Source organism: Trachurus trachurus (genome assembly GCF_905171665.1).
Source record: "Trachurus trachurus genome assembly, chromosome: 18".
NCBI lineage: Eukaryota > Metazoa > Chordata > Actinopteri > Carangiformes > Carangidae > Trachurus > Trachurus trachurus.
In genome coordinates, this window is record NC_139909.1 from 28988058 (window position 1) to 29012007 (window position 23950).

General features: G+C 42.0%; 1 protein-coding gene across 5 annotated transcripts in view; it reads left to right on the top strand.

The window, feature by feature from the left end:
- LOC311002053 (phospholipid-transporting ATPase ABCA1) overlaps nucleotides 1–23950 on the top strand; it is a 182600-nt gene that overhangs the window by 100296 nt on the left and 58354 nt on the right. For all 5 annotated transcript variants that reach the window (XM_083993263.1, XM_083993262.1, XM_083993264.1 and 2 more), the window contains 6 exons: nucleotides 3586–3684; nucleotides 4575–4764; nucleotides 15171–15265; nucleotides 15765–15870; nucleotides 20170–20244; nucleotides 21868–22037. In XM_083993263.1, the coding sequence (XP_083849389.1) occupies nucleotides 3586–3684; nucleotides 4575–4764; nucleotides 15171–15265; nucleotides 15765–15870; nucleotides 20170–20244; nucleotides 21868–22037 (735 nt within the window). The remainder of the gene's footprint in view (nucleotides 1–3585; nucleotides 3685–4574; nucleotides 4765–15170; nucleotides 15266–15764; nucleotides 15871–20169; nucleotides 20245–21867; nucleotides 22038–23950) is intronic.

Sequence of the window (23950 nt, forward strand, 5' to 3'; positions counted from 1 at the left end):
AAAATGCCAAATGTACTCTAATATACATCATGGTTTACAGACTATCATAGTCATCTTGATACAAGCTGTTCTTGTGACATGAAGCTGTCGTTGCTTATTGAACTTGAAGGTATTTCATTTTGTCTGACAGCACTTGGCAGAAATTCATTTTGAGGATGTCAAAATACAATTAACTACAGCCTCGCATGAAACTGGTTTATTTAAGATAGAATCTTAGCTCTTGGTCAGAATGACACGATACACCCCCTGTATTTGTGTGACAGGATCTAATTGATGCAACATACTCTCGTCCACAGAGAGAAAACAAACTTGGATTGATTTCATTCCACATATTTTGTTTTTAGCGCGGTGATAAATCTTCTGCCTTTACTGACTTTTACAGTGGAATTATCAAGTTTTGACACTGTGCAGTTGTATATTTATATTGCACTCATGTATTTGTTTAATAAATGACATTGCGCTTACTGGGTGACACATATTACACTTTCAAAAGAAGCTCATTGAGGAAACTGGTGCTATTACATTTTCAACTAGCTTTCCACCGGAAGCTAGAAAAAATCTATGCATTCGCAAAACAATCATCACTGTAGAAGCTCTGCTCTGTTTTCATGCCAAAAATGTTTTTCATCTCTACATTTTTTATGCTAATTACTCATCTGAAACCAATCAATTCTGTCTCTGCCCCTCTCTGTCCATGGTGCTGAAACAGTTCAACCACTCTACCTCTGTCCATGGTGCTGACAGTTAACCAGTCTGCCTCTGTCCATGGTCCTGAAGCATTCAAACTGCTCCATCTCTTTTCATTGTTCGGAGGTGTTCAATATATTCTGCCTCTGTCCATGGTGCTGAAACATTAAACCCCAGTCTCTGTCTGCCTCTGCCCATGGCAGTTAAACATTCAGTACATAGCAACAAGCATCTAGCCAGGTGATTCAAAAACTCCAAGCCATATACTAGAGATGTCTGTATGTAGATATTATATCCCATCATGTAAGAAGGCATGCTTATATCCACTGAAAATAATTCCATCATAGTGGTACATTTTCACCAAGGGTTCTCAAAAGAATAACAAGACATTTCCATCATACAGTGAAAAGTAAATCCCCTCTTGTAGACTGTTCCTAGAACAAAGCGTTGATATGACCTGTTAACAATTCTCCACTTTTGGCTAATTAAGAACACCGTGCAACAAGTAGGAAGAAAATCCTGGCTCACAATTCATTTGTGAGATTTCAGAGCCAACTTCTCAACAGACTTTGCCACATCGACTCTTATTCCATACATAAACCACTCATTCAGTTTCCTTGGGAACTGTTCTTGTGTGACACATTTTGAGACAGCAGAGTTCTTAATTTTTATGACATTCCCTTTGGCCAATTACTAAATATTGTCTTCTCTTGAGTGACTTTAAAGCACCCTACCTGGTGATGACTGTGATTAAAAGTAGTGTGCCTTTTCATTCATTTTCATGCATCCAATCCATTCAGGAGGAGCATTGTTGTACTATATACCCCATAAATCCCAATGATCCATTTTAACGTAGTGTGATTAAAGATAATGATTGATCTAATTTAGAAATTCAAGGGGCTTTGGACTCTGCCCACTAGTGTTTAATAATGTATAGCTGTGGCAACAATGTACCATTTATATTTTTCTCTTCTGATAAGATGGATTTATTGTTTCAGAAAATGTAAGGTAATGTTTACACTTCAATTAACAGATCAACAAGACATTAGTCTCTTTTTCCATATTACTGTCGGCGTCGTTTGACTTCCCTCTGTTATCTCAGTTTCAAATATCCATGATGTTTCATTTTGACTAGATGAACTATTCATTAGTTCCACTGTTTCTGCATATAAGCACAAGTCTTCATTTTGGAACTATCCAATAGTTTCATTATCTTGAATAACGTGGTAACCCAGCCATTGTTAATTGCAAAACAGATGGCTGCACATTATCCATTTTTACAATCAGACCACTTGAATTACACTCACTGGTGGCCAAGGAAATGACCGTATGACCTTCATGGAGACGCCTCTAAATGAGACAATGAACACTGTATTAATCCAAATGGTTGGCTGGGCTGTGGCCACAGTTGGCAGAAAGCCATCATGATGGTCTGTATGAAACACTGTATTTTAACTCCCACAGCACCCATGAGATAAAGGCCAGAGCGTGTGTAGTTAGTAATGAGGAGGAAATTGGAAAGGGAAGATTGTTTAACTGAGACTCGGAGCTCAGATATGTACAGGACACTCAGATAATGATGAAAGGCTGTGAAGAGTCTGTACTGTACACAGAATCTTGAACAGGCTCATATCAGTACGTGTTCGCACAAGGGTGCACCTCAAGGCAGAGCTGTGCTATATAGGAAAAAGTACAAATCATACCACTCAGTGGTTTCTTACAGTCAGTGGTGTTTTGGGAATTCATGTTTGACTCTTGGGCCAAAAAAAAAAACGGTCTGTAACTGCAATGATTTTTCTCTCACTGTTGATTAAGCTAACTCCAGCGGCAGCATTGCTATCGAGTATTTACTTGGGATACACCACACCTGAGCCCCCAGTCAAATTTCTCATTTCCTTTCAAACCTTCTTGGAAGTCAAGATATGTTTAAGATTAATGGCAGATATAAACTCCTGAGCTTTGCCAGTGTGGAAAACAGATCAGACAACTTGTAAACTCTTAATCAGCAGTGACAGGAGAAAGATTAGAAGACTTGTAAAGTCCTAACCAAGTCTGACACCCTGTTGTTGTATTCCAAGCAAACGGCAGATTTTAAATGGTTTTGTTGCTTAGAGTAGTTGATTCGGTAAAACTGTAAAATATCCCACTAAGATTATTCTTCTGGGGACCAGACTGTCACTGACTGAATTTGAAAGTCCTCGAGTATCAAATAATCGGCCACTTGATGTGACACCATTCAAACCAAGAATAGAGGTCAAGAGTTAGACACAGCGCACTCAGCTTCATTGTACTGTAATCTCAGCCGCTATTGACTGTTGGCTGTCGTCTCTTTGTGAATCTGGACATGGCACATAACCTCACAGATGTCTGGTTGCAAATATCAAGCATTTTGATATCATTGAGGCTGAAGAAGTCATTCTGGAAATCGATTCAGCTGTTGATGATAGACCACCGCTCTCTCACACAGTGGACAGTAGATCTCAGATGACCGGTCATGATCAAAGAGACTCTGATTAGTGTTTTTGTTCTGAATGTCTGGATGGCCGTTTTATCAGTCCTATAATCTACATTTTCATACTCTTGTTTTCCTGTGGCCTCTGCAGCACTCACCCTCCCCTCGATTTTTTCAGTCCTGTAATCATCTCGTGCAGAAGCTGAGTTCACACTGTCCTTGTAGCAGTCAGTGCCACAACACTTCTTTTGTTCTTGTTGTTGTTTTTTTTGTTTGTTTTTTCAGAACTCAACATGTTATTAAGATTTCTTTCATTTTCTGAGTGAAAGGCTGTTGTTCATGGTTTGAAAAGATGTGTGCCCTCTCTGGGATATAACACTCTAAACTATTACAAATTCCAATGTTTGCATGTGTATTTACATAAATGATATTTATAATTTACACAGCGATGATGGGCCAGATAATGTGGAGGTGTCTCAGGTGGTGGAAACGTTGGTCAACAACCCCGGCTTTGGGACCCGCTGCATGGATGGAAACCCTATACCGTAAGTGATAGTGCAAACAAGACATCACCGTAACAGTACCCCGTTGTGCACATGTATCCATGCCAATTGGTACTTATTAAGTGTTAAACATTGCAAGCTGTGTATTTGCGGCTCGGAGTCGCACACCTGTGTACATGTCTGATCCATGTCTGTGTCTGCTTCAAGAAATCCTGCTGCAGAAACAGAACAACCTGCAAGGGAAAAAAGAGGCCATCTAACCCAGAGCATTGGGAAGGAGAGCCACTCTGCATGATTTTGAAAACCAATTTCTAAGAACAAATTTGATCAATAAATGATTAGCCTTTTCAAGCACTCTCCAGATCATCGTGATCAGAATAAGTTGAATAATGAATGCCATTTTTAGAGCTAAGAATGAAATGGAATTATTACTGAGCTTTGGGCATGAGTAGCTGGCAAATGCTTGTGCATCCTAAATGGACTGAGAGGCCGACTGTGTTAAGTTCTTCAAACAATAGACACATCTTTTAATTTAGGTATTATCCAGCAGTTATTAAAAATGTATTACTTGTGACTCATGTTGTTTATACTTAAGTGGATAAAAAAAAGAAACTCCCTCTATGATGTTCTGTGCCACATCCATTCAATGTAATACTCTTAGCGTGTTTTTTTTTTGTTTTTTTTACACAGCATATGCAAATGTTGAGAGAATATTATGCATTTGATGACTCATCAGTTAAAGGGATAGTTCAACATTTCCGATAATTAAAAGTAATGAACCGACCGCTATGATTATAGGGATTATGGCAATATTGCCAAAATGTTGAACTATCCCTTTAATACTAATGAAATATTAAATACTGTTCTGCAAATTTGCCAAAATGTTGAACTGTCCCTTTAATACTAATAAAATACTAAATACGGTTCTGCAGGAAGTTCCCATGCTCCTCCAGTGGATCTGATTGGTTCACTCCACCTGTCGATCAGTCAGTCGCCGACATCTTCCTCAACGGGAACTGGAACATGTCTAACCCCTCCCCCTCCTGCCAGTGCAGCACGCCTCAACGGACCATCATGCTACCGGACTGTCCCCCTGGGGCCGGAGGGCTCCCACCACCGCAGGTTGGTCCTCTGTTTGGGGGGGGTTACATGTACAGTATGTGTGGTAGTCAGAGCTACCATTAGATTAAGATGTGGAGTGCGAGTTGCTGCTGTGTCAGTGTCAGTCTGAGGTCTCTTGAGCAAGACAGTGAAACCCTGCTGGAATCAGGGGTTGGTTGCTGGTCGTTCAGCTCTTTGCTCAGATCCCACACACACACGCTGGATGTGTGTCACAGAGGGATAAACTGCGGGAAGAGTGCGAAAAGGTCTGGATGTAAAAAAAATAAATAAATCAGTGACACAACAGTACAATAAAAATGCTTATCATGGAAGCTTTTGGCTTACAGTCTGAAAGTCCCAGTCAGCATCATTTTGATTTGAAAATGTAAAGGTACTTACTAACAAGGAATTTGCATTGCATTGCAAAATGTAAATCAGCCTTTTATGCGGCGTCCCTTTTGTGAACTAGCGTGCATGCATGAAAGCAGGGCCAAAATTGATTCCAATGAAAATACACTGAATTGGTCTTTGCCACTGATTCAGCTTGGTCCCCATCTTGCCCAAAGATTCAATTAAAATATAAATATACTGTGTGTTTGACTCTTTTAGGTATACCAACCTTTCACCCTGTAGCTTCTTTTAGGACATGCAGTTCCAGCTGCAGGTTTATCTGCTCATGTCACAAGCCCCGAGAGGTTTGTGTATCTCATCCTGCATAAGCCAGTGCCGATTCTTTATTGGCCATTACTTTTAACTATATACATGGCCAAATGTAGCTGGGGGAAAATGTCGCGTGGCTAACCTGAGATTTAATCCAGGCCTGGAGTGATGTTTGCCAAGTGAATAAGTCACGATGTGGAAAGGAAGTGGAGTCTCATTTGGAGCTGAATGGTTTTCACTCCTGTCTCCCAGTGTTAATAAGAAATGTAAGCTTGGGAGAGAAGAGTCGGTGAGGTTGCCACCTCTACTCCGGTGTCATTTTATAAGGCCTCATCTGTTTGCCTCTGCTTTGTGCATGTGTCCGCATTTTAAGTGATTTGAATTTCAATATCTCCTTCCTCACCCCACTGACATCTGCCAAAATTTCCTCTCGGAGTCATATGATGGTAGAGAATTGCTCTGTGGTAGGTTTACCCCAAATAGAGTGAGAAAAGAAGCAGAGGGATCCTGAAACTTGGCTGCATCCGCGGCATCACTTCTACAAGCTAGCTGATTTACAGTTTTGTAATTTCATTTTTTCATTTTTTTTTCATTTTTCATACAGACGAATGATTCATGACCTGCAGCAGACACAGGTGGTGTGGTCGTGGTACAGGTCGGATTGCATTCTGTTCACATTCAACAGCATTGTAAGACAAACTGTTGTTTGGCAACAGTTTGCAAATCATTACATCTGTCTTTGCCATAGCCATAACATTTCTGCCGGTCTTTTCAATAACAGTGAACTTTGAAACTTTGAGTCACACCAGTCACAAATCACACATTGGCAGGTGGAGAGTCTTGGTACTGAACTGTGGAGGTGGGATGGTGTGGGCAGGTTGGCGTAGAACAAAAACTGAATTATAAGCGTGTGTGTGTGTGTGTGTGTGTGTGTGTGTGTGTGTGTGTGCGTGCGTGTGTGTTGATGATAGTTTAATGCCAGAATATTTCATATGTATTCCCTACAGAGATAATGTATGATAATGTATCTGCATGTTGGATCTTGATTAGTACATCAAGGCTTATTCCCACCAGTTTGCCCACACATGTTGATTGTGTGTGTATCTATACTTCTCCTTTCACTCAAGTACTTGATTCAGTGCTAAATTATTTTTGACTTACATTTGAATATCATTTTCGCTGGCCACTAGTTTAAAAAGTGCTCCATTCATGCTCCACTTAAGTGAATTAACTCAACATAGAAGAATTAAAGTAGGCCAGAGATAAATTTAGTGGTACAACCATTAAACAGGCTAATACATCTGCTTCACAATAATTCTATGATTAAATACAATGTACTTGTAATGAAATGTATAGCCTATTATACACTCTGCTCACAGGAGTTATAGATTTCAGTCTATCACTGTGTTTTCACACTGGCTGCTGCTTTGCAAACTAAATGATGCTGTAAAACCAGTTGAAGTGTTGGCATCAGTTTTCATTTGCACTTGAAACAAACGACACACTCTCAAACATTTTTTTTTTTTATTTCCATAAAAAGTATTGAAAGAAATATAGTAATTCAATGTTTTTATTGTGACTGCACTGTGTACAGCTGAGTCTCTAGTGTTATATACAGTTGATATATTTGCTTTATTTCAGACACGGATTAGGTCCATAGAGACAAGACAATGCAACAAACAAAAACAAAACAACAACACGACAGTAAAACACTTAAACAATTGTAAAAGCTCCTATAGAGATTGTTATTCCAGTGGTTATATCAGATGTATGCCCATAGCAGCTTTGCTTAGGGCTAATTAATGCTTTTATACCAGTGTTCTTGGACTTGTCCAAATGAGACATGAATTTGTACATCAGCTGTCTCTCCAAGGGTGGGAACACCACAATTTACAAACGGCTGACTTGCACGGTGCCATCTGGAGACACAAAGCAGCAGTCCCATAGCATCACTGAAGGCCACAGCGAGCCTCTGCATGCTGCTGTTCTTATATCGGGGGTGGGGGGGGGCGTGGGAGGAGAGCAGAGCCGTCTAAATTGTGAGTGCCGATTGTGTGTTGTTTTTCACAATCCCTTTTCACGTCATCATCTTTAGCAACAATACACTTTTCATTTAATTTGGATAAAGTTTTATCGACTGGAGGACAACAACCGTTAAGATAGATAGGTCTGGTCTACATGTGTTCAAAGCTATGGCCGCATTTTTTAACATCGTTAATCTCGGATATACTACTTACAAGATTAAGGTGTTTGATTTTGTGGTTTGGCATCCAGGTTTCCAGTTAGCACTGAGCTACAGCTGCAAGCATTGTGGATTATGTCTGATGTTAATAACATTAAAAGACATCTTGACAAAAGCAGAAACAAAACCAGCATCTGCATCGAGGAGATGCAGTTGAGAGGTGGAGACGGCAGAAAGCAGAGAAGAACTTGAGGACAGATGCCCGAGTGGCTAATACAGCTTTATACAGTTCACTTTGTTTATTACTACATGGTTATAGCTCTGGTGGCGTAGAGACTGTGTGAGTGAGTCTCGGGGGAAACCATAGCCACAAAGCTGGAGCAGGGCAGAGGTTAGCATGTAGCATCGTATCTGTCAACCTCCAGTCTGGGGGGAGGCTGAGGGGAAACTACTTGCTGCAGTATTTTGAATTTGACTGCAGCAATAGTTAACACCTTTAAATTTAATATTAAAATCTTTTCAGTACTGGGAACATACGTGAAGTAGTTGCTGCAAGCCCTGCACTGTATGGGCTAAATATCAGCGCACATGAGATGATTGACAACAGAGTTTCAGACAAAACAGCCTGTCTTATAACCATTTAAGCATCTGGATAGATCATCCATATGGACATTAAACATATGGAGAGAGTATTCCGCTGTGAACGTGACAACACACATACGTACTTTCAATCACACATGATCCAACAACATAGATATTGTTCTAGTCGCATGACTTGAAAATCGAATTAAAGTTCCTCTCAGTGAAAATACCATTTTTCTTTTTCTCCACTGTTGTTGAAAAAGCTTGGCAACTTTTAGCATTAAGTCCATCGTAGAAGTTTAAGCAGTCATCGTGAGTTCAATGTGCAAAGCGCTTATGAAGTTGTGAAGCGTTATTTCATCCGGAGTCCTTTAGGGAAGTGACGGAGCGTTATAAAGAAATATTCTGAGCCATTTCTGAAAAACACAGATATATCTGAAACAATCTTGTCTCATTATTGCCGTGGTCTTTCCCCCTTCTGTATTTGACACACTTTGTCATCTCAGAAGGACAAATGGGACGTTAAAAAAGACAGTTTTAAAAAAAAAAAGGGACTCGGGGAAAAAGGCAGCCACTTCTAACGAGCAGGACATGAAATGGCACAGAATGATTCTGCCGGGCTCGCCTGTCACTCCTTTATTTTCTCCTTCCCGATCCCCTATGCCTCCCTCCTATATACAGTGCCACACTTTGTAATGTGCCATTTCACACCCGCCACAGATCTGTAATGCCTCGTTGAACCTGTGTGAGTCTGGCTGCGCGCTCCTTCCTGTGACAAGGCCATTCGGGGGCCATTTAAAAGCAACTGTCCAGGTATCATGTTATAGGATGATTGTCGAGACAGTCAAACAAGAGAAGTGCCCTTTGTGTAACCTTATTCCTTTGCCTGACATTCGGCCCTACCTCGTGACAGCCCTGTCAAGGACTCCCCCATTTGTTGAGGCGCCACTTGTGTCTTTGTCTCCACCTCGGTTCCCCCGCCAGGCCATCAAGGTCTTCCTTTTCTAACATTTCCTCTATTTAGCTCTTTCTTCATCTTCACCTGCTTCTTCCACTTAAACAGCCTTATTCTTTTTCATTGATGTGCTTCTCAGCCCCAATCTCTCTCTCTCTCTCTCTCTCTCTCTCTCTCTTGTTTTATGAATTGCTGCTACTCTTCTACTTTACTGGATTTCTACTTTATTGTGTCATGCTGTAAGTGACTGGTACTTTTTAGTACACTTAGCCTTAGTAAAAAGACCATTTACAAAGGCCAATTCTTGCCTGCATCCTATTACATTCACTTGCATCATGTCTCCCTTTTATTCACAACATCTTATTTTTGTTCCCATCCAGATCCTGTAAAGGGTTATTAAATGGACTCTCGTTTAGCATGGAAACAACCTTGAGGACATTGAGTTATTATCATGCAACGAGATCATTGCCAGTCATCTCCCTCTGTGGCTAAAGGAACTTTCAAATTAGGCTGAGAAGATGTTACAAGAGGAGAATGTAGCAGTAGAGGAGTGAGGCGATGAGAGCATTTGTATGCAATATGCATGCCGTTAACAGTCGCTCTCCTCTGTTCATCACCTTCTTTTTTACATAATGCAACACTTTATTTACCGGGGAGGCCGGGGTCAGTTTTTGTAATGCAGTAAAACCTGCAGGCTGTGTAACCTTTTATTTCATTATCTGAATTCTTAAAAGATTTATAGCATCTGGAAAAAGTGTGCAAATGAAAGCCATTGACCTCAGGCCCCTTCTTTCACTATTAGTCAAAAGACCTCTCTTCACTAGCATTCAAGCTACTTTCCTTAGCCCATAACCCTGTACGCTTCATTCTCCAACCATCTTTGCCTCCCTGCTGTTAACTGCAATCCACTGGTGGGCCATAACACACGCTTTACAGTTTGAAATGTGCAGTGCATAAGAGATGGATCCACCACATGTAGTGTTGTATATAGTGTGGCTGTCAATGCTGAAATATACAATACAGAGTCAGAGGAGTGTATTATTTTCACAGATTGAGAGAATGGTTGCTTGTGCTGAGGAAGGAGAAATGTTGTGATGGATATGAATAAATGAATATGTCATGTTGTTAAACTCGCATGTCCGTGTGCTTTGCCTTTACAGTCAGCGCCGCGTTGGTTACCTGTAGACCGCGGCCAATCACAGGGGGGGCAGGGGCACATATTAATAATTAAAAAAGTCCAAGGCAGAGACCACCCACAGAAGCTGAGCACATTGTGTGGATGTATTCCCTTTGACCTGAAAAGCTTCTCCTGTTGAATAAATCATGACAAAGTGTACCGGCTTCACACTAGTTTTTTTCTTTTTTATCTTTTATCCCGCCCATCCTCTGAATATGCCCTTGAGAAACTACAGAAAAGACAAAAAAAAAAAAACATGGACACAGCACCACGGGAGGTAGTGTGAAATCATTGTTTCCATGGAAATGGCAGGCAACAGTAAGCCCATTATCAATTCCGCGGTATTGACTCTCGTTCACTGGTGATATTTAACCTTCATAGATGAATAGGCCGTCATGCGTGCAGAGGAATTGATAAAGCCGCCACGTTCATCGTATTACGATTGATGTCTTTATCATTTGGAGACTGGCCTAACTACAGCTTGCTTGCAAATGACTCTCCTTGGACTCATCTATCACGGTATTGAAGTTGAGCATTGGCTTAGGCATTTGTGTAAGAAAAGGGAGTTCTGCATGTAAAATAAAAGCTACAACTCGTTTAGAAGAGTATTTGTTGAGCTGTGATGAATGTACATGATTGTATAGTGCAGCACAAAGCTGTTCCATGCACTTGTCTGTGGTCTATTTGTTTAGATTTGGAACATTCAAATCAGCAGAACTGACGTGTCATTATCATCTAATTGTGTCATTTATTCATGCTGCCGGATGTTGTCAGGTTTTCTCTCAGACAGCAGCTCAGTCAGCTCCGAGCCCCTGCCGCTCCGTGCTCAACCTGGTGAACACAACAGCCTGACACATCCTTTTCTCCGCCGGGGCTTTGTCCATGTGTCACTTTGACTCCCCCCAACACCCGCAGATCCATTTTAGTGTAAAAGGAGCTGTCCGGTGCCACCCTCTCAGCAGAAGGCAGCAGAAGCCCCAAAACAAAAAGCAGAAAGGTCATTGGCTCGCGAGGTGAAGCAAGCTGTGGATGAGGCAGCAGTTTCCTCTCTTTGTCGTGTCTAAACATAACACAACATAACACAACAGGACTGGATGGAAATCTGTCGTCAGGCGCAGACATGTTTGACTCTGCAGCTTCCTGTTGTTGTTAGAAAACAGTTGTCGGTAACCTAGCAAGTGCTTCACACACCACTCCAGTTATTATCTAACTGAGTTGTGTATGACTGTTGTGATGTGATCATATCGGACATAATCGCACAACACAATGGAATCCACTGAAGTGAAGAGCAGCTCCTGAAAACACGCCTGACGACACACAATTGCACAATAGACCACCTGTCACTTCCACTAGCGGCTGCACCGGCGTTACACCCAGATGGAGAATTTCAGAGCGACTTAGCACATATTGTTTTGCATGAAAACACAATTAACCTGATCATCACTTGGACAATTTCCTAGTCAGAGCACCAGTAACCACACACCTTAAAGGGATAGTTCACCCAAAATTCAAATTTCACTCATTATCTACTCACCCTCATGTGGACTAAGGGCTGGGAGAAGTTTCAGAGTCCTCCGTGGCTTCTCTGAGTTCCAGTGGGGCTCCGTGCAGCACTGCATGTCCATATGACGGTTGTGAACGGGGCTCACTTTTCTTCATCCAAAAAGACACACCAAAAAACATCCAAATACCTCCATACTGCTCGTCTGTAATGTCCTTCTTGTATTGAAGCCCCGACATGAGAAATTGTTCCGAAAAAAATTAAATAAGTCTATATTTTAAGCTTGTTTGTAGCAGAAGCTCCCAGTGTTGCTCTTCCTGGTCCGTCCAGATCTTGCGTGATTTGCATTGATGCCCAGTTCACGGCTCCGCAAATCGCGCGAGATTCCAGCAGAGCAACACTGGGAGCTTCCGCTACAAACAAGCTTAAAATATAGACTTATTTAATTTTTTTCGGAACAATTTCACATGTTGGGGCTTCAATACAAGAGGGACATTACAGACAAGCAGTATGGAGGTATTTGGATGTTTTTCGGTGTGTCTTTTTGGACGAAGAAAATTGAGCCCCGTTCTCAACCGTCATATGGACATGCAGTGCTGCACGGAGCCCCACTGTAACTCAGAGAAGGTCCACATGAGGGTGAGTAGATAATGAGTGAAATTTGAATTTTGGGTGAACTATCCCTTTAACATGACTGGCATTCTGCTTTCTCTCGGAAATTGTTTTTTTTTTTTTTCTTTGTTGCAACGTTTTGCCTTAGAGGTACGGCTCGATATGAACAGAGCGAAGTCTGTTATCTCTCCAGCGCTGGAATATGCCAGCTCATTCAACAGATTTGATTACTCCTTAGTTTACATTTTCCTCACCACTCTTTGCTTCCTCGGCTATCAAGCTACCACTGTGTGGTGGAGAACCGATGTCAAACAGAATGTCAAGCACACTGAAGCCGTTCCCAGGTAATGAACAAGAGATGCGGGGCCCCCGGTATTGCACAATCACATAATGTTCCCATTTCAGTCCTTTTTTGATAGGGGATATGGACCAAAGCCAAAATAATTAGACCCACACTGACTGTGTGCTTGGGTATAAACACATTGCACACACAGCAGAGCGTACAAGCTCTTATTTTGGGTTTTTGTTTGTTTCCAAGTTCCTGTGGCTTTTCGAAAAGAGAAGCATGTTTGTTCAGAGATAAGCCAAGGTTGCTGTGCCGTTCGTCCTCCTTATCGCTGATTCATAAGCCAGATGGGTCCTCCTCTTCCTCTGCTTTCTCCTTCTGTTTGTTCTTTGCTTTATGACTTCAGTTTTCCTCCTCCTCTTCTCCTCCCTTCCGCTCTCCTCTCCAATTTTTTGCTTATGTTTCCACCCTTTTTTCTCTCTCCTCCCGTTCTGTTCTCTTGTCCTGTTTTGTCTTTGTTAATCTCATTTCACTTTTCCTCCTTGTTTTATCTCAATATATCCTCTTCTCTTCTTCACTTTCCTCCCTGTGCTAGCAATATCACATGCAGTAAAACCCAGACAAGAGGAGGAGTACTGTACAACCCTAAAGGGAGTTCTGGATGTAGACTTGCAAAGATGCTAATTTACTACCTAATAGTTGGACATGCACTTCTTTACTGTATAAACATTAAGGTAGCTGACACACGGGGCAACTGATTATTCAACACACCATGTGTAGATGTGTACCCACAGCTTTCACATCAATCTGTTTGTACACAAGGGCAGATAACCAGAGTAACTAGAGGGTATGTTGGTAAATTGCACTGCAGTCGGGGGTCTCAGTCGTGCTTTATCAAGGATCACTCTGCTAATTAGCATAGTGTTACCTTGCTAAATAAGCAGGGCTGAAACAGCTTGGTATCGATGTGAGTGTGTGAAGCGGGTAGTATCAGCCTGCTCGTTGCGGAGTGTATTCATGGCAGTGTGTCGCACCCTCTCTTAATTGGATGTTTGAATGTACCCATTTATCCACAGAAGGGCATCTAATTAGGGTCCTTTGACATTAGACACAGCTTGTGCAGCTTTGGCGGGGGTCTAGATTTCAGCCAGGCTTCCCATAGCCAAGCTTAATTGACTATTATGATAGGGGTTGAGAATGTGTTCCATGGTGCTGTGAATGGATATCACCTGCAAAAATCTAGCTGAGTCTTGTTGATTTTTTTTGTTTATTTTGCTGCATAAACTGGATGTGTTTTTATGTGTGACTGAGCAGTCAGGAATCGGTCAGACTTTCTGCTTCTGATGCTGCACCACACAGTTCAAGTGCTTTATTTTTAATGTATGGCCCGTCTCCTCAGATTAACCTTTCAGCATCTTAACTTCGAGCTGCTCTTTATCAATATTTTTGGATTAACGTTAGATGACTCGATATTGTAAAAAAACAAACAAAGAAAACATCACTCATAGGGATGAATATTACAGCTTCTGGCTTCTACTGGACATGGACACAAATCAGAGTCAAATGTCCCTGTATGCACAAACCCACTTGGCCAATCAAGCTGATTGTGATTCTGTTCTGAATTATCGCTGGACTGCAGCTCATTGTTTCTCGTCTCAAGGTCTGCAACGTTAACATTTTGGTTCCCTCTCACTGCTCTCATGGAGCTTGTTTTCTGCTGTGGGGAAGCAGCTGTTTCCAGTGAAAAAGCTCTGATAAATCCCTTTAGTGTTATCTCCCAGACCTGATGACGGCCTATTAGCTTGGCAGTGGCTAGGGATTACTGTTTGAGTGTCTTCCTCCTATTGCATTTTTTTGTACAGACACATGCCTTCTTGTTGGATTCATATAAATATGTATTTTCTTCTTCTTTCTTTCTCTGTGTTTTAACAGACGTTATGTGGGCACATGTGGAATGTGCATTCTTTAATGATGCTTTCTTTAATTTCACTGCAAAACTATGTCCGTGTCATGTGACTCCTCATGTGATTAAAGAAATCACCTTCTCTTGAATCTTTGTCTAATGAAGAGTGGAGGTGCTTTTTGTGGGGTGTTCAATAGATGAGTGAAAATTTGAGCCCTGCAGTGATTTGTTTGTTTGTTTCTCAGCACAGCACCTTCTATTTTTGCCTTGAGGGTGTGTGCACACCTCTAGTTTGTAAACCTGCTGCATTGCACCTGCTCAGCACCAGCAACAGACAAAGTTAGATCATCTGGCAAACTAAGTCCCTTAAGCAGTAGCTGCTGAAGTGAGACATATTTTCAGATAGAAACCAAAAGTGGATACCAAAGTTGGTACTATTGTATGGCTGGAAATATGACTGACTAAAATACTTTTTGACATATCTCCCAGAGGTGTAATTAAATAAACTGTTTATAGAAAAGGTAAAGGTCACTTAAATGTTTTGTTGTCTTTCTTTTCCTTGGGAACAGAGGATCCAGAACACCACAGACACACTGCTGAATTTAACTGGGCGGAACATGAGCGACTTCTTGGTCAAAACTTTTGAACACTCTGGTAAAACAAGGTAAGGCATGTCAGTTTATGTTCTTGAACGTGGTGTATCATTCAAGGGAAAAGTGAATCAGGGTACCTCACCGCATTGCTGTGTCTTTCCTCTAAGGTGCTTGTTTTTTGTTTGTTTTCATGTTGTCACAAAGAGAGCCAAATTACTACCTTGTGCTGCTGTTGTGGTGTTGCTGCATCCACTTTTAGGGGGTCAGCAGGGAGCAGTATGAATGAAGGGACAAAGTCATGCACACTGTGCTGCCATTTCCATCTCAACGTGTTATGTAGTTGTCATGCTTTGACAAATCCCACTGGGTCACTATTTGATATGCTTCCGTATGAAAGCATTCACAGTGAAGTGTCAGTGGGAAAAACATTAATTGTGAGCATTAGTTTGAAAGTATCATCAGTATTTTCACTTTAAATCTTCTTTTTTTATGTCTTGCATCTTGTGTCTTTGAGTGTGTAAAAATGTGTTGTGGTGTTCATCTTATTTGCTGTTATTTTCTAAACTTCAGGTACGGGGGGATCTCTGTGGGAGGGGTCAACTCTCAAGTCCGTGTGACTGAAGGGGAAATCGAAGCTGCTTTCAGAGACCTCAAAGACCTCCTCAGTCCATTTCAAGTACGTACCAAATATTGCCATTCACAGAGTCAAACCTGTTGATAGCACATGGGTATTTGAATAACTTTCATGAGTTGAAAATTCATACAGTCAAGTGCAAGGTCAAAAGCTGTACACTTGCCCAGAGGCATTTACAAAGAGAACCAAAGTCTTAGTGTTTGTTTATCTGTAAGGCAGTGGTAAAAAAGAAAAGGCGGGGCTGATGTTTTGAAATTTTCTAGGGGGCGCTATTTAGCCATTTGACCACGCCCATTCCCAACGACTTTAAGTATCACATTTTTCGCGAGGCCTGATGTGCATGCCAAATTTGACGCATTTTGGGCCATGTTGAAGCCTCCAAAAATGCGATTTAAGGGAGAGTATAATTTTGAAAGAAAGAAAGAATAAGAAACGGAGCAGTTACAATAGGGCTTTTGCTGGGCGACTTGCTGTCGCCGCTCGGGCCCTAATAAACAGAGCAATTCCAATAGGGCCTTCGCCGACGCTTGTCGTCGCTCGGGCCCTACTAAGAAACAGAGCAGTTACAATAGGGCTTTCGCTGGGCGACTTGCAGTCACAGCTCGGGCCCTAAAAATAAACATTACAATTTCAATAGTGTCCTCACGGGACACTGTCCCGCTCGGGCCCTAAAAAACTGCTCCCTTAAATCACGTTTTCTGAATAACTTGACCCCTATTGTCTGAATCCACTTATGCCTTCATAGAATAGAATAGAATAGAATAGAATAGAATAGAATAGAAATTCAGATCGTCCAGCAGCTTACATAACAATGATATGACATGATGTAAAATGATATAAGTAAACGTGTAGAACATAACAAAAGGCATTGTGCATTTTGATGGCAGCAGGAATGAAGGATTTTCTGAATCTTTCTGTTGTGCAGGTCAGGGAGATGAGCCTGTAGCTGCAGCTGCTCCTCTGACCTGTGAGTCTTGTGTAGGGGGTGTTGGGTGTTGGGGGTCACCCAGGATGGCCTTCAGTTTAGACCCACCACCGATAGCAGTAGTTCAAGTTCAACGCCAATGGTACCATGCTTACACTTCAAACTAAGATGTGTTAACATTTAGCTGAAAGCAAGACTGCGACTGAGTATAGCCTCATCTATAGCCACCAGCAGTAGAATTGTAAGCTAGAACGCCAACAATGAGGCAAAAGATAGAAGTGTGAATGCCTTTTATGGGAACTTGAGAACTGCAGGGAAGAGCTTTTAATACGCTGAGCCTCGTTTTCATTATTTATGTATTTATTCTATAGTATTATAATGTATTTTTTGTATTATTATTTTACATTTTATTACCCATAGTATCATATTTGTGCCATCAGGATTTGTTGATTTTCGAGGGAAATCCATGAAGGTCAGAATTGAACTCAAACAGGCCTGGGGTTTTTCTACTCTGCATTACTTAACATAAATCAGAGAAATCAGTTATTATCAGTATTGAGATTTTTTTGTGTTGTGATTCTTTGTCCAACACTGAATGTTCACTATAGTATTTTTGTGACTGAAGGTGCTGCTTTAGAAACTGCTTTTCTCCCGTCAAGGCTGCAGTTTGCCCGTCATCTTTTGAGTGCACCACTCCTAATTGGACCACAGCGCTCTTTGTTCGCTCAGCTTTGTACCTTGGATACAGGTGATGTTATTTGCAATGGACTGTTGGACCCTGCTGAAATCTTGAACAATTGAGGAAGAAGAATGAAGGCAAAGGAGAGGAGGAGGTTTAGATTCTTCAAATCCATTTTGTTGAGTGTCCATGGCAACAGTGCATGAGTCTCTGTGCATCGCTTTGAATAAACGGAGGAAACTGGGTCTGTATGGCACGGGAACACACATGGTCACGCTCACAATGCTGAGAATCTTTTCTCCACTTTAACTGCCTCAGTTCAATGTACTTACTGCACATTCGAACACTTTTACTGGAGCACAGCGTCTCTTGATGCTGACTTCATACCAACTTACTTCTCTCCGCCTTGTTTCTCTCCCATCCTCCGTCCCTCCCTCCCCGCCTCTTTCTTGCATACACACAGCGTCTCATTAACATTTCAAATTTTGGATGTTCAAACTGCTTTGAGATCAGCACATTGCTTCGCCCTCAGGCAGCTCCGGTCTCATCCCTACCCTGGCTCCCTTCTCTGTCTCCCGGATCTCGACGCTAATGTGACTTTAATTCGTGCAGCAGCGATGATGTAACTCTAATGGCCAGGCATTAGCTGTCCTGGCTCTCTATTCCTTGTTATTAAAGTGCTACACTGTCCTTGGGAAATGTCTGGCTCTCTGCTGCTGCTCGGCAGGCAATGTGATGTGAGGTGGTAACGGGAAGTAGGGTGTTTTTTGCTCTTTGAGCCACCTGTGCAGACGAGGAAGTGGGCTTTGAAATTTTTCGGTGTAATTGCATTTTTTCCGTCTGGCAGGTAGAAATACGGTTCTGTGTAGCAAGAGGTGATGGAACCACTGAGAACAAGAAAGCCCATGTGCTTGAAACTGTAGAATTAAGCAAAAAAAAAAAAAAGAATCTCCAATGGCAGCAGGTGTTAGATGGTATTAATGTCAGTACTGTTCTCTGAAATGTTTCTTTAACCTTCACAACACTTTGCTTTAACAAACCATGAACTCCTTACCGCAAATTGTTAATACACTCACACAGAGGCAGACACATATTAACACACTGTCACACAGACCGGATGGCTACTGAACTGTGCGGGCCACTTTGGAATACTATCCCAAAAAAAAAAAGTCACCACACAGTCGAGTGGCTTTATTGCTGTGTCGTTAGCCGTGGCAGCGGCAGCTCCACCCGGACAAACCAGCCTTGTCATTGTCCTTGAGCAGGAAGGCGTTTGTCAAGGATTAGACCCAGGCAGCTGCTGGCCCTCTTCTCATGGCGTTTCAGCCACCACTAATCCTCAGGAAGGCCTGTCACCGCTTGGTATGATGTAAACCAGGAGTGAGGTAAAAACACAAATATACGGTAAAGATTCCCTCGCTTCCGCCAGAGGAAGCATTACAGACAAGAGTAGGAGTCTTGTTTTCTGCCCGGTTTATGAATAGGTAATGACTTGGAACAGAGGGTATGTTATTTAACACAAATACTCCTGTCAGTGTAGATAGGGGCGTTTTTTTTTTTGTTTGTTTCTCCCTCCTCTTTCACACTGTGATATGAAAAGAGATGAAGTGTTCATGCTGCGCTACTGAAATGATGTGTAAACATTTTGTTATGCCAGAAGGAGAATACTGTATCTTATGGCAGGGCAAGAGAACGCTCGGTATACTTTCTACATCCCCCCCCCCCCAAATTTCTCAAAACTGTCACAATGTGGTGGAGGGTTTGCTCTGTGAAAGAAAGTAAGAACAGACATGCTACATACTATGATCTCCTCCCGTGTCCTGAGGGAACTGTCTTGGGGGGGCTGGAGATTTGTAGCGTCTATTTCTCTTTCTGTTCAGATGAGCGCTTGCACCTGAGCAGGCTCTTGCATTCTTGGGATGTCTTTTTTTCTCCTCTTATTTCTTCTGCTCCTCCACTCCCCCTCTCCCCTTCCCCTCACCACCCTCCACTCAGTTGTCACCCGCACTTTTCCACCACCGACCTCTCCTCCCTCCATAGCCCTGTGATGAAGGCAGGGTCCAACAGGAGGTCCATTTGCATTTATATCACACATGTAATGTGCTCAGCGCTCATATGGCCGGGCTGAAAAGCATGGTATCAACATGACACTTTGGAAATCGCATGCCTGTCATCTCAAGCCCTCATCCCATGGCTCATTTCACATGAAACATGAGAGGAGTAGAGCAGATTTTTAATGCAACCTGCCCAGCGCAACCATTTTTATTCTCATCACAAAACCTAGCAGACCCTCTCGGAAAAATACTTTTTCTTTATTTTAATGCTGTTATTTTCCATTTCAATCTGTGTATGAACACACTCAGAGACTTCCGGTCCAGCCATGTTGCTGAAAAACCGATTGGTACTTTTGGTAATTAGGCAATTTATGTTACTTGTGCTTCTTTTTTTTCATGTTCTTTCCCTGCTCTCGCGATTTTAATTATTTCACACTATTTAATAAAACAGAAACGTCAAAGAAGGGGGAAAAAAAGTATCCAAAATAACAGGGGACACACTTTTCCCTCACATCTGTGGGAAATAAGTGGCTCAGCACATCCAAATGCTGTCCGGAAGTCTTAATTCTTGTCTCCCTCTGCCTTATGTTTTGCATTTCAAAGAGCAGTAGTGGTTTTCCAAGTGCATCCAATTAAGTCTCCTACTCAGTTTTTTTTTTTCTTGTTTTCCTCATCTTTTTTAGGATAATGTGACTGATCAGATCTTACAGAACTCAGAGATGCTGCTGAAGAAGCTGGGAACCAGGGACAACGTAAAGGTATGCTATTAATTGCTGGGTGCCCCTCTGCTCTCCTGTTAGATTAGATCCAATGAGAAGACATTTTAATGATCTCAGAGCAGGTTGGATTTTTGCAGAGGGATAGTGGTTGACTGGGAGAAACAGGGACACCCACCCATAACTGCACAACTCACCTTTTAACATTTAGTTTACTTAATTATAAATTGTGTTGCCATCGAGTCACAAGTAGATACGGTAATAATGACACTTAGAATTATGACTAAACTGCTATTAAGTCAGGATATGGCATGACACTAAGAGTCTGAGGCAAAGATAATGTTCCTACTTGTTGCAGAGATTACAAAAGGATGTGCAAGTCAATAATTAATATCAATTTTTCTATTAAATTTAATGACTGCAAGCACAACCTTGAGCCTCCCTGACAGCAATAAATAAGAGTGAACGTTAATATCTCATCAGAGCTGTGCCTCCTCCCTCAAACAGTTGGATGGTAAGAGTCGAAGCAGACAAGCCTGTGCTCCTTACTGTGATCTTGAATACATCAAGTGGTATTTCAGATGCAGAAATTACAGGATGAAGCAATTATAATAAGGGGAAATATCAGTTTTCGTCAATCAATGTGTGTGTGAGAGATACAGAAGGAACAGAGGGAGGAAAGAAAGAGGGTCTGTGTGTACGTGAGCAGCCAGAGAGATACAAGTGTATGTGTGTGTGTGTGTGTGTGCCGGCACATCTGTGAGTCTGCTCAAGTTTCTCCATATCCTCCTCTGTGATGCAGTGTTGTGTTGGGCTGACACTCAAACACCATCCACTCTTAATTAACGCTGCACTATCAGCGGGGAGTCCTCTCTCACTCCCTCTCTCTTTCATCCATTCTTTTTCTTCTGCACCCCAGCTGCCACAGACTCAGAGAATCACTTACATTAAAAAAAAAGTGTTTTTTTTTTCTTTTTCTTTTTTTATTGTCTCAGCAGCTCGTATGCCACTGCACATGGGGATTTGACAGTCATAGCAAGCCTTTATCATCTATTAAAATGAAATGTTTGTCAGCTCTGCTGCTTATTCTTATGGAACAATATTTTGCCCTGCAAAAATGTTTTCAGAAATGTTTTGACCCCTCTCTTCTGAGACTATTTAGCACTAAGTGGACAAAATGTTCTAAATCTCTGTAGTCATCTGAAGACACAAATAAATACTAAATGGAAAATATCTATGAGACCGTGCAACAGTAGATCTGTTGTACATCCCAAACACAGTCAATGAATTTTCATTGTGGATAAGCCAAGAGTTTATAAGTTTTGATTTACTTCCTGGTGGCCATGTTGGTGACAGTCAGTCCTTCAAAACAAACAACCTTGCTGTCAAAACACAACTGGGACTGAAAAAAAAATCAAATGTATCCATCGCCATTTTGAAAACAAATTCAAATTCAAACTAACCTTAAGGCTTAACCCATCATGACTCACTTAGCTCTTTTCACAACCTTCCTGTTAAGTCTTTCTCCATCGCTCCATTGTTTGTCCACAGCCAAATGAATCTTCCATGGTGGTGCCAGATGTGGTTGCTAGGAGACATTTGAAGCAAGCACAAAGCCCCTACACGCTGTTTCTCTGTGCTAATGCGTGTCTCTTACCTCGGCAGGTATGGTTCTACAACCAGGCATGGCACGGCGTGGTGTCGTTCCTCAGTGTGGCCAACAACGCCATCCTGAGGGGAAAGCTGCCGCCGGGGCAGCAGCCCCGCCGCTACGGCATCTCCGTGTCCAATCACCCACTCAATCTCACCAAGGCGCAGCTCTCCTATGTGGCCATGTGAGTCATCAGACCAAAAACAAGGGTTAAAGGGGAGATCTGATTTAGACAGCATGAGGGAAGTTTATATTCCAGCTTTGTAGAGCGAAGGCACAAGGTGAAAATTCCTTGCTGGTAGTCATGATTACATTTCTGTGCTTTTGTAGGTCAGAAAAACAGGGCAGGAACATGACGTCTAAAATGTAAAATATAGGGGCGCCAAGTGGCGCAGTGGGTTAAGCAGGCGCCCCATGTATTGAGGCTATAGTCCTTGTGCAGGCGGCCCCGGTTCGAGTCCTGCACCGGATGGCCCTTTCCTGCGTGTCATTCCCCCCCATTTCCTGTCTCTCACGACTGTACTGTCAAATAAAGGCATGAAAAAGCGGAAAAAATATGCTTAAAAAAAAAAAGAAAGTAAAATATAGTTTTTGGGAACATTTATCAGTGTGACTGGGCTTGTTGGCATAAAATACTGACAGCACTGTATGTACAAGATAAAAAATATCAGATTTAATCCTGATAGCACACATGTATTGAGAATGTAAACTGTGGTGTGATCTTTGGTGTTTACAGTGTGTTTACAGGTATTGTAGCCTCTGCAAACCATGCCTGTAGTTCCCTGCTTGGAATTCCAATTTATTGCTGCTATGGTGCAATCTTTTCTCTTGTTGGGCGACACAATTTTTTGATTTGCGAGCAATGCATCATGGGATGCAAAAAGGAGAGACTGACGGTGACTGGGGAATTGAGAGAGAGAGGGGGCAGAAAGAGACAGAGCAATGGAGGGGGGAGAAAACCCAGACAAAGGGAGAACAGATGAGTAAGAGACAGTACAATAGAAAGTGTAAGATGGATAGATAGATGAGGGATTTGTTTGAGTATGCACAGATTTGGAGGCCCACGGGAGATCCGTACAGTGATATACCATTTTTTTGTCTCATGCCTTGTCCCACTGTTAGCCAGGGGACAGCTCCCCATGAGAATCAGAGATTAATGACGTGCTAAATCACAACATAGCGGCTCATACCATATGGATCTTGCAGCTCTGTACTGTTTTGTTTTGGGACCTGGTTTCGGTTTTTGTTGTGTATTCTTCAACATCATTGATAATAAATATTTTCTAATTTGCACGTCCGCATCCTTCAAATAATCAACACTTTGGAAAGTGTTGGGATTAAACCTGACTGCAACAAATTACCACACCACAGCACCATAATCACAAATCCTGACATTATACAGGCAATTCAGTGGCTGCCACCAATCACCACCAAGTAGCAGTTTTATTCCTTACCCCAGTGCTGCTCTAGCCCACTCCTCAGTCAGGTATTTATGTAGTGATCAGGTGCTGACGACAGTCCTGAGTTAGAGAGGAGGACTGCAGGAGATAATTACGACGGCCTTCCTACCGTGGATTCAGGATGAGCCTCTTTTCCTCTCCACCTCTCTGTGCAGTGTGCGGTGACTAAAATTTATGAACTAGGATCTCCAGATTAGCCTGGCCATCCTTCCATTGTTGGGTAAGCGTGCAGATTTCAGACAAGAATGGGGGAAGATGGCAGAGTCCACTTGAGCAGATGACTAAGCACCATGGAAGCGGGTTGCTTAAAGCTCCACTTATTAATTCTTTTTATGTGAACAATAGATCAAATTACGATGTGTAAAGTGAAAGGTGCTGTCGGTACTGACAAACCTGCAAAGACTGATCACCAGACTCCATGGCTCGCCTCAGCTCTGCAGAGTTTTTTAGTTCATAGTTTCACTGTAGTAAGCTGTTTGTATTTTTTTTACATTACCAACATTGGTATTTACAGCTGTTTACTTACTAGTCTTGCTTCTGCCATTATTGCATTGACAAAGACGAGAGGTTTTCCTCTGAGCAAGTGGACAATACAGTGACCTGTATTTTCTTGTAGAGGTGATGAAAACAGCACTTT